This window comes from Bubalus kerabau, chromosome 18 (assembly GCF_029407905.1).
Source record: "Bubalus kerabau isolate K-KA32 ecotype Philippines breed swamp buffalo chromosome 18, PCC_UOA_SB_1v2, whole genome shotgun sequence".
NCBI classification, from domain to species: domain Eukaryota; kingdom Metazoa; phylum Chordata; class Mammalia; order Artiodactyla; family Bovidae; genus Bubalus; species Bubalus kerabau.
This window is the reverse complement of record NC_073641.1, coordinates 31,292,865-31,305,202: the sequence shown is the minus strand read 5'-3', so window position 1 is coordinate 31,305,202 and position 12,338 is coordinate 31,292,865. Positions and strand designations below refer to the sequence as shown.

Here is a 12,338-nt window from a genome sequence, read left to right as displayed (position 1 = left end):
ACAGTCTTCCAAAGGGAAGGGTAGAACCTGTGTAAACAGGAAAAGGGGTAAAAGTATGTCAGGAGTAGGATGAAAGGTATGGAGGCAGATCAGAATCATTTGATTTGTTCTGAGAAAAATAATTTTCTTGTTGGAAGAGGGATTTGGCAATGAGATCCATGAGTTTAAAAGTTGGTTTGGCACCATTCTTTTTCCAACAAATTATTTTTGAAAGGCATATTACCCATAATCAGTTCATTTTAAATGACCTGAAATTTGCTTCACTATAAATGGGATTTGACTAGTTAAAAAATGAGAGCAGGTCTTAGTGCCTAGTCTTTTGTCTTTGTTCATAACATTACCTTTTACAAATTTGGGAGACTAGATTGATTAAACATATTTCTATGGAATAAGAAGCTTATGTGACAGTCCTGATTACAGTCTTTCATTACAAGAAAAGAATAAGAATCTATGGATTATTCATTAAAACCAAAAAAAAAAAAAACCCACTTGCCTGAACTGACTAGGTTTAGAATATAATATTTTTGATATGATTACATAAAATTGCACAACTGCATGATTTCATTCAGGATTACATAATTCACCTTCACGGTTGAGAGACTACTTATGTTAAACTATACCTTCTTATTCCAAAGGGATCATAAACACGTGCTGATATGATAAAATTCTGTCCATTTGGATAAATTTATAATGTTAAATTTATTATCATTATTAAACTAAGAATCAGTAGTTTTTTACAATTTTACGCAACATACGCAATATCTGAAGCCCAGAGCAGCACTGGCTTACTGCCTCAGCTCTATCATTAGAGAGCACAGTTTATTAAAACAAGTCATTCATTGGTGAACCCGCCTTAGATTAATATACACTTCGCTTCTTGGATTCAGAAGCTATTCAGTATATAGTTATTTCAATTTGATAATTTCCTCATACAATTAAATATTTGTCATGTTCAAATTTCACACTAAAAATCATTCATGTACGTCAGGTACACCAAGGTGAGTTGAAAATTTCTTATTCTAAATTCATAATGTGCTTTGTGTTAAAATTCTTGCTTATTACAAAGGAAATTGCACACCTAAATGCTGCTTTTACTAGAATTATTTGACGGGAAAGAGAGTGACAAGTTTCGAAATAATAGTAGGCTTCCCAGGGGTGCTGAAGTGTAAGAACTGAGACACAACAGTATAAAGATACAGAGTGATCTAAAGCTTTTTCATTTAAAAAGACTAGATGAACTGTGGATATATCTAGAAAAGGTAGTACCTACCCAAGGTCAACTTAAGAAAATGGAATGCTCACTGTGGGGAGTATATCCAGATAAGGCATTTCCCAAGTGTTCATCAATCACTTAAAACACAAGGGGGTTTGGCAGAGGGCAGACAAAATGTTAAATGTTCAGAGCACACACATTAATAGCAAAAATCTTTTCAGTTCATTGCTTCAATCAAGATGTACAAACTTATCTGACCAGGAAACAATTAAATAGGTAATTCAACAATGAACCAGCTCTGTGACAACCTAGAGGTATGGGATAGGGTGGGAGGCTCAAGAGGGAGGAGACATATGTATACTTATGGCTTATCCATGGTGATGTATGACAGGAACCAACACAATATTGTAACTATCCTTCAATTAAAAATAAATAAATTAAAAAAATATACTCGTGTGTGTGTGTGTGTATATATATAAATGTGTATGTTTATGATTTATTTATATTATCTGTGGAGTAAGTTTTGAGAAGAACTGAGATTTTAAAATAAAAGGTCTAAAAATCTGCTAGATTAGGATTTACTCTTCCTTCCTCATGTTTACTAAGCTGCTAACCTGAGATATCAGAATGCTGGTTATGTAAGAGGCTCCCTCCTATACAGGTTTACAATTGTAAATGCGGATCCAATGAAGAAGACTTCTAAAGGTGTCAATCTCACTGAAGGTTTACAGAGGTCAGAGAGCAGAAACAGAACTTTCCTGACAACAATAGTGAGCAGACCTCTTTGAAGGGAATGACTGCTCGTATGTGAGTCCAGCCTGCTTTGGGATAGGGCTGTGGGAGGGCTACCTTCTAACCCTTGACCTTTCAGGGGTACAACAAGAAAGTCGCTTGGAGACCTTTGAAATAAGTTCACATAGTTAAGAGACATGAGTCTGGAGTCCAGTTCACATATGAGAACATGCAAATAGCCTGTGGACACTGGGGTGTGACTCTGCCAAGAATCTGAAGGTTAGACACAGGCTCTTCGTTGCTTTGGTGGAGGACGCAGTAGTGCTGAGAGATGGGCTATGAGATGGATGCCTGAGGGCTTCTCTGTGGACCAGATCTGAGTGATGCAGCAGGGCTAGCGTGACATCTTGGGTCTCATCCAAGAGCAGCTTCTGGCAGAGCACAGAGCCCTCAGCAGAAAGAGGCTGGTGATGGCTGCCAGGTTCTCGGGCCTCTCTTAGGGAGATGCAGGAGAGGGACTCAATGCCGCTCACCTAAATGACCAGCTGTTCCTGACTAAATTGTTTCAAATGTCACAAAGTAACAAAAACTTATTCCAGTATCCTTTATCCTCTACCAAACCCTCCTAAGATCAAGAATTTGATGATGAATTACGGCAAACATAATGTGTTGAAAACCTCCGTCAATAAAGTCACAAATGAAATGATCTTTGCCTGTTTGGTGAAGAATTTATGAGTCCAAGCTGTTATTACTCATCAGGAGACATATTCTAGAATTGTTTGAACCATTACTTTCAGATATGCTTTTTAGCAAGGTGCATATATATTATATATTCTATCATATTCAACAGAGCTCCCACACTAGAAATTCTTCCTTCAATTATAAAACATTCTTATCTGTCAGAAAGTTACTGATGTTTGTGAAGAATATAAGTATTGTCTGATTATCCAAGGTCTAGTACCAACCAAATAATTCAGCATATTAAAACAAAATCCAATGAATAAATCAGTGCACAAATCTACTTTCTCTCTTTTGAGAAAAGTTTAGCACAGCAATCATTTCAATTAACACACTGTGCATAAGAATGCATGATAGCAGCTGTTAGTATGCATTTTAAAGACTGGAGGGTGTGTGGTGACTTATCTAGATATAAGGACAACATATGTTCAGCTATGCATATGGACTTAATATAAATTATGATTGCAATATGCAAAGAGGCAAAAAGAGACATGTACAATGGCCGTCTCTCTGCATTTAATCAGCTCACATTTTTCTAACATGTACGAGAAGTCTTTATATTATCGTAACTGTTTAAAAATTACAGAACACAAACCATGACAACACCTCAAATCAGCTTCATACATTTGAAACATGGAGCTATTTTTTTGTGAATGAAAATCAGATTTTTTTAAAGAAAATATGTATTTAAGAGAGAAACTGGAAACAAAAGCTATGAGGACCATCTTGAAAAAACTTCAAAATATGGAAACATTGTGGTTTCCTCCTTCGAACATTTCAGCTCATTATAGTTTCGTTACTGGGCATAGTTTATTTATCTGAATACTATTAATTAAATTGACAAACTAGCTGGTTGAATATATTAGAGATAAAACCAATTACCTTCTCTTGATATTGCCGCCTTGAGGAATCCAAAGACTGGATTAGAGCCGTGGCGTGGCCGACAAACATGGCGTAGCAGGTGGCCCCGACGATCATGCTCAGCATGGTGATCCACAGGTCAGACATGCTCACTGGGGCTTGGGCTCCATAGCCGATGCACAGCATGTGACTCATCGCTTTGAAGAGCGCGTAGGAATACTGCTTTCCCCAAGAATCATTCTGCAACAGAAGAGAAAAAGGAAATAGAGTGAACCATTAGGATAGCAGAAGAAAAATAAGTATGACCGATACACAGAAGCATCATAACATTCTTGTAATAGAGCATTTACACAGATACTTCGCCCCAATAGTTAATCAAACGACCGGATGTTTTTCAAAACTTGCTAAATATAATTAAATAGAAATAGTCTATGTTAAAATATGCAATCCTGGTCAGTTTTATATGTTTTTAAAACTAAAAATTCCTTTTGGGACAGTGGTGTGAATGAATGTTGATAAGCTCATTTTAAAATTTCCAGGAAATCTGTGTCATTCTCTAGTAATATATTATTATTTGCAAATTGAGAAATGCTGCTGATTGATATGAAGCACATAGGCCTAAGTATAGGAATTTTTATCAAAGCTATCATATTAAAATTTTGAAAGTCCAAATGATATATTTGTATAGACTTCAATGAATACCTCAATACCTTAAATGAAAAATTAACATAATTTGGAAATACAGATCTGATAAGTGAAAAGACTTCCTTGAAGCCTTCTCTGAGTAACGTATATTGAAATTCAAATGTCAAAGTTGATGATGGATGAATCTTACTGGCTTTCTGTAGAATAATAAAATAAAATAAGCAAAATAATATCTTGGAGGACACCGAAAAAAAACAAAAACGCTGACTTCTGAGATTAGTTATTAGATGCAATTTCTGATGTCATTTCAAAACTCTATCTTAAACTCAATTCTACAAAAATAAGTTATTCAATATATCTTATATATTGTCTGATAAAACTTAGAGAACTTTTTTGATCAATGTATCAAACTGCCTAGTCCAGGATTTACCTTATTTATGAGACTCAGGGTAAAATAAAAATTTGAGGCCTTTTAGTTTAAAATGTAGGGGGGGAAAGTATTGTTGAAGATAATATATAAAGAATTTTCCTTAAAATATTTAATTCATTATAAAACTTGGGATAATAGTGCTAGTTGAGTAACAACATAAACTCATACATTTCAAAAAGTTAAATTCTGGTATCATAATTATATATAATACAAGTAATACTATACTATTGTGATATCTTGAATGATCATACAATTTTTATGGCTTAGTTTTCTGACATATTCATTCTTTATGTCATAAAAATTTATATGATTAATAATTTCATCTTCAATGATAAAACTGAAAATTACATCAGTTCCTTTTGGCTAATGCAAGATCACAAATAATTTCTGATACATTTTTAATTTGGGGGAAGAGCTTTCTGTTGATGCAACCTTTACTGGAACTGGAGTATTTTATAGCCTGGGGACAACATTAGGATGAATGTTTGATAAATTATTTTAATACATAAATTTTAGTACTTCTGGAGCTGATGATTCTCATGGAATAATTTCTAATAAATGATTTAACTCCATAAAAATCATATTCAAGAAACTGTCTTATTTTTAAATTACAGTTTTTAAGATAACTGTAAATGAATATGGACATTGTTAAGAAATAATAGAGAAATATGTACGATTCATCAGTTCTTCTCAAAGGTGAAATCCTGCAAACTATAGAGCAATGTTACAACAAGAAACTGACATGAATATAATCCATTGATATCATTTATATTTCACTAAACGTGTACTCCTTTGTATACACAAATTAGTTTTATTCAGTTTTATTACATGTATCGGTTCCTATATTCATTAACACTGTCAAGATACAGAACAATTCTATCACAACAAAGAACCATTACACTGTTTTTCTATTGAACTTAATGTTAAATGTAAATGTATGCAATGATATTTTAATGTTTCCTCTGACATTTCCTGTAACTTTTAATTAAAGAATGATCAATGCAAGAAGCCAAAAATATCTTCCTGATTTGTATATAACCCATAATGCCTGATTATGTTTTATCTTCCTGTATTTTCAATTACAAGGAAAATTTAATTTAAAAATTGTCTTCCTTGATAATAACTGGCTCATTTAAAACTTCATATGAAAATAGTGTTGTTTTCCACTATAAGTGATGATCTTTAAATTTCTTATTGCTAGGCTGGTGCATATTTGCATCTCAATGTCGCAGGAGTTGTTAAATCTGGAGATTTTAAAATCAAGAATTCTAATAACTACCTGATAACTTTTATTGAAATGGCTATATGAATTCTTTTATCATGTAATAATTTATTGACAAAGTTTACTGTTTGAGCTCCACAGGGTCTGTCTTGGAACTTAAGAGATTTAATATTTATGTAGATACTTTGGAGATGGGTTCTTGGGCCTGATAGGTGAATCTTACCATGGTCTTCTCCTGGCTGGCAGGGGAAGTCCTCCTGTGTGTCTCTGCTGCCTAGTGTTACTACTGCTGCTTCTGTTGCTGCCTTTGCCACTGCTAACCTGGACCCAGTTCAGGCCTGTCCACATTAGAGACACAAAGCATCCAAGACTGCTGAGGCGTGCATATCTGTGCCTTGCTGCCAGGCCAACTGCTTGGCTTCTGTACTTCCTGCTGTGCCTGTAGGCTTGAACCTGTATATGCACAGCTGCTACCTTGCAGTGCCAATGCTCATATTCATGGTTCCATGTCCCAGTGGACTTTGCTTATGAACATAAATTCAAAGATAACGCTATTATGAATTTCAAGATGGCTGCAGCAGAGCATGAATCCAAGTGCAGAGTCCTTCCTAAAGTAGGTCCTTTTACAACTCCCAGATCATAAACCACATGTACATACAGTGTCTGTCAAATTAACTTGAGTCTGTCAAACTAACTCTTAAATAATCATAAATTTTAAAATAATGTATTAATATTAAATATATGTACAGATATTTTGTTTATTGTTTTAATACAGCTTTCTAAAGTTAAGTTTATAGATTAAAACAGAACATGATAAGTTTGAAAAATCCAACCTCATAAACTTTGGAACTGGTTGAGTCTGCAGACAAATAAAATATAACCAGTCTCATTTAGTTGAAAGAGTTAAGGTTCTTAAAGTGAAATTCATTTTATTTTTTTATACAATAGATCATGTTGCCATTTTAAGCTACCCCTTGTCTCTGTCAGTATAAAATGAAATTTAATTTTAAAGAAAGAAAATTATTTATGATATTATACATGGCAAATTGTATAATGAACTCATGCACAAGTTTGCATTTTGGGGAATGAACAGAGCTCATACTCTCAGGAATACACTTAGGGTTCCCCAAATTCTAGATGTTTCATAAACAAGAAATGGAATATTTAATTAACAGAGCAACATGCTCTATAAAAATCTTGAATGTGCCTATTATTTAAAATACTTAAATTCTTTAAATTTGACTCAGTTTCATACTGATAATACTAAAATTGGATACATTACAAACCAAACTACAAAATAAACAAAGGTCTTTTATCCTGTGATCCATTCAAAGAATGGATAGAAAGAAAACAAGCTTGACTAATTTCTTACTGGATTTAAATCTCTTTAGAGCTCCTAGAGAACTGCAGGTATTCACCTGTCATGGTGACTTCTACCCTGTATATGATGATCATCTCATGGACTTATATTTTCTCATAGATTAGAGTCTAAATAGCATAATTCAGTAGAGATACTCAACATTTTTTATTACTGTCAAAAGGAGTGAATAAATAAATTTTGACTATAATTAGTTAAAACTAGAACAAAAATTTCTTCCTTTATGTTGTTTAGGCATCTTGAGGTAATTAGATATAATGGAAATAATTAAAAAGTTCAAAAAGGTGTCCAATGGAGGTTGCGCTTTCTGTTCATGTTGGTTTTTTAGGAGAAGCGGCATGAGGAGCTAGAGAGTAAAGTTTAAACCAGTTTCCCTAAATAATGCAACCAAATAGCTGCCAAACTATTTTATACAAGAATGTGTGTTATGTTCATTTTCAGTTATCTCCTAAGGCACACACAACAGACATACATATTCCCTTTTAAATGAGTTGAAATAAATGTCTATTATACATGCTTCATGATTCCTTTGAATCATGGAAAACTTTTCAACTCTTGTTTTATCCATCCCTTTCTCCCTTTCTCTCCATTTCTGCTTCTTAAACCAGGCATGGTTTTCTCTGTACCTTTTTCCATGTTAACATAAATACATGCAAAACACACACACACACACAACACATACATTCTGAGATTGTGGCTTTTTAATCCTTCAAAAATGAATTATATTATATACATTTTTTCTGTATATTGCTTTTCTCACAGAAATACCCCTCCAAAAGTCTAGTGATGCCACATAGCTAATTCACCCATTTTCTACTGTTTCCTAGTTTTTTCCATGACAAATTATTCTATAATAAACAATCTAATACATATAACCCTTATTTTGATCAATCAGATTTCCAGAAAAGTGTTTATTGGGTCAAAAAGCAAAGTTTTCAATTGATTTTAAAATATACTGCCAGACTGAAAAATACTGTGAGTCAGTTCAGTCGCTCAGTCATATCCAACTCTTTAAGACCCCATTGACTGCAGCACACCAGGCTTCCCCGTCCATCACCAACTCCTGGAGCTTGCTCAAATTCATGTCCATTGAGTCAGTGATGCCATTCAACCAACTCATCCTCTGTCGTCCTCTACTCCTCCTGCCTTCAATCTTTCCAAGCATCAGGGTCTTTTCCAGTGAGTGAGATTTTTAGCATCAGGTGGCCAAAATATTGGAGTTTCAGCTTTGGCATCAGTCCTTCCAATAAATCTTTAAGGGTGATTTCCCTTACGATTGACTGGTTGGATCTCCTTGCAGTCTAAGGGACGCTCAAGAATCTTCTTCAACAACACAGTTCAAAAGCATCAATTATTCAGCACTCCGCTTTCTTTATATTCCAACTCTCACATCCATACATGACTGCTGGACAAACAATAGCTTTGATGAGATGGCCCTTTGTCAGCAGAGTAATGTCTCTGCTTTTTAATATGCTGTCTAGGTTGGTCATAGCTTTTCTTCCAAGGAGGGTCTTTTAATTTCATGGCTGCACTCACCATCTGCAGTGATTGTGAAGCCCAAGAAAATAAAATTTCTCACCGTTTCCATTGTTTCCCCATCTATTTGCCATGAAGTGATGGGACTGGATGCCATGATCCTCATTGAATTTTAAACCAGCATTTTTACTCTCCTCTTTCATCTTCATCAAGAGGTTCTTCAGTTCTTCTTCACTTTGTACCATAAGGGTGCTGTCATCTGCATATCCGGAGAAGGCAGTGACAACCCACTCCAGTACTCTTGCCTGGAAAATCCCATGGACGGAGGAGACTGGTAGGCTGCAGTCCATGGGGTCGCAAAGAGTCAGACACGACTGAGCGACTTCACTTTCACTTTTCACTTTCACATATTGGAGAAGGAAATGGCAACCCACTCTAGTGTTCTTGCCTGGAGAATCTCAGGGACAGGGAGAGCCTGGTGGGCTGCTGTCTATGGGGTTGCACAGAGTCAGACATGACTGAAGTGACTTAGCAGCAGCAGCATCTGCATATCTGAATATATTAATATTTCTCCTGGCAATCTTGATTCCAGCTTGTTCTTCATCCAGCCTGGGGTTTTGCATGATGTACTTTGCATATAAGTTAAATAAGCAGGGTGACGATATACAGCCTGGACGTACTCCTTACCCTATTTGGAACCAGTCTGTTGTTCCATGTCCAGTTCTAACTGTTGCTTCTTGACCTGCATACAGATTTCTCAGGAGACAGGTCAGGTGGTCTGGTATTACCATTTCTTTAAGAATTTTTCAGAGCTTGTTGTGATCCACACAAAGGCTTTGGCATAATCAATAAAGCAGAAGTAGATGTTTATCTAGAATTCTTTTGCTTTTCTGATGATCCAACAGATATTGGCAATTTGATTTTTGGTTCTTCAGCCTTTTCTAAATCCAGCTTGAACCTCTGGAAGTTCACAGTTCACATTCTGTTGAAGCCTGGCTTGGAGAATTTTGAGCATTACTTTGCTAGCATGTGACATGTGTGCAATTGTGCGGTAGTTTGAACATACTTTGGCATTGCCTTTCTTTGGGACTGGAATGAAAACTGATCTTTTCCAGTCCTGTGGCCATTGTTGAGATTTCCAAATTCGCTGGCATATTGAGTGCAGCACTTTCTCAGCATCATCTTTTAGGATTTGAAATAGCTCAACTGGTATTCCATCACCTCCACTAGCTTTGTTCGTAGTGATGCTTCCCAAGGCCCACTTGACTTTGCATTCTAGGATGTCTGGCTCTAGGTGAGTGATCACACTATTGTGGTTATCTGGATCATGAAGATATTTTTTTGTATAGTTCTTCTGTTCATTCTTGCCACCTCTTAATACCTTCTGCTTCTGTTAGGTACATATCAGTTCTGCCCTTTATTGTGCCCATCTTTGCATGAAATGTTCCCTTGGTATCTCTAATTTTCTTGAAGAGATCTCTAGTCTTTCCCATTCTATTGTTTTCCTCTATTTCTTTGCACTGATCACTGAGGAAGGCTTTCTTATCTCTCCTTGATATTCTTTGGAACTCTGCATTCAAATGGGTATATCTTTCCTTTTTGCCTTTGTCTTTTGCTTCTCTTTTTTTCTCAGCCATTTGTAAGATCTCCTCAGACAACCATTTCACTTTTTGCATTTCATTTTCTTGGGGATGGTCTTGATCACTGCCTCCCATACAATGTCATAAACCTCTGTCCATAGTTCTTCAGGCACTCTATCAGATCTAATCCCTTGATCTATTCCTTGAATCTATTTGTCACTTGATTTAGGCCATACCTGAATGTTCTAGTGGTTTTCCCTACTTTCTTCAATTTAAGTCTGAGTTTGGCAATAAGGAGTTCATGATCTGAGCCACAGTCAGCTCCTGATCTTGTTTTTGCTGACTGTATAGAGCTTCTCCATCTTTGGCTGCAAAGAATATAATCAATCTGATTTCGGTATTGACCATCTAGGGATGTCCATGTGTAGAGTCTTTTCTTGTGTTTGCTATGACCAGTGTGTTCTCTTGGCAAAACTCTGTTAGCCTTTGCCCTGCCCTGTACTCCAAGGCCAAATTTGCCTGTTACTTCAGGTATCTCTTGACTTCCTACTTTTGCCTTCTAGTCCCTTATAATGAAAACCACATGTTTTTCGATGTTAGTTGTAAAAGATCTTGTAGTTCTTCATAGACCCATTCAACCTCAGCTTCTTCAGTATTACTGTTTGGGGCATAGACTTGGATTACTGTGATATTGAATGGTTTGCCTTGGAAATGAACAGAGATCATTCTGTCATTTTTGAGATTGCACCCAAGAATTGCATTTCAGACTTTTTTGTTGATTTTGAGGACTACTCCATTTCTTCTAAGGGATTCTTTCCCACAGTAGTAGATATAATGGTTATCTGAGTTAAATTCGCTCATTCCAGTCCATTTTAGTTCACTGATTCCTAAAATGTCGATGTTCATGCTTGCCATTTACTGTTTGACCACTTCTAATTTACCTTGATTCATGGACCTAACATTCCAGGTTCCTGTGCAATATTGTTCTTTACAGCATCGGGCTTTACTTCTATTACCAGTTCCATCCACAACTGGGCATTGTTTTCATTTTGACTCTGTCTCTTCTTTCTTTCTGGAGTTATTTCCCCACTCTTCTCCAGTAGCATATTGGGCACCTACCAACCTGGGGACTTCATCTTTCAGTGTATTCTTTTTGAATTTTCATACTGTTCATGGGGTTTACAAGGCAAGGATGCTGAAGTGGTTTGCCATTCCCTTCTCCAGGGGACCATGTTTTGTCAGAATTCTCCACCAAGACACATCCGTTTTGGGTGGCCATGTTTCCCAAAACAAGTTTTCCAAACACACGTAAAAATATACTCATCACTTTCTATAGTGAGAAAAGCTACCCATTGTTACTGTTATTTTTATATTTCATTGAGTAGGGAATTTGAGAAGGTGTTCACATACTTATTAATTAATTAGACCTCTTTTCTGATGAAATTCTTATTATTTTTCTTTATTTTAAAATACTGTAGTATTTTGAAGACTGGATATCAATTCTTTATTTGGTTTAAATATTTACATATAATTTACTCTTTGCCATACAAAGTTATCATTTTATGTAGAAAAATAAATTGTAAGGAAATGGCAACCCACTCCAGTTCTTGCCTGGAAAATCCCATGGACAGAGGAGCCTGGTAGGCTACAGTTCATGGGGTCACACAGAGTCAGACATGACTGAGTGACTTTACTTCTTTCACTTTGACAACTACAAATTTCCTGTATTGGTTTAAAAAACTCTCTAAATCAGAGATTATTCATATGTCCTAAATTTCTTGAGATTATGTTATTTTATGTTTACTTATATTTACATCTTTTATCTAAGTAAGGTTTTTTGCCTTTGGTCCACAGAACGAAGTTCACATTTTCTTTCATTCTAAAAAGTTTCTCTCTTGAGACAGCATCTGACTTCTAACCTAATCCCCACTGACAGAAAAATTGTCTCCTTTGTTATATACTGTCTTTACACCATGGGTGTTTGTTTCTTGGCTCCATATTTTGCTCCATTAACCTACTTGACTATTTCCATGTTGATAGAATATGGTTTTAAAATACAGTAA

General features: G+C 35.6%; 1 protein-coding gene across 1 annotated transcript in view; it reads right to left on the bottom strand.

Moving 5' to 3' along the window:
* HCN1 (hyperpolarization activated cyclic nucleotide gated potassium channel 1) overlaps positions 1 to 12,338 on the bottom strand; it is a 440,279-nt gene that overhangs the window by 117,539 nt on the left and 310,402 nt on the right. The window contains exon 4 of the mRNA XM_055554728.1: positions 3,566 to 3,784. Coding sequence (XP_055410703.1) covers positions 3,566 to 3,784 — 219 coding nt within the window. The remainder of the gene's footprint in view (positions 1 to 3,565; positions 3,785 to 12,338) is intronic.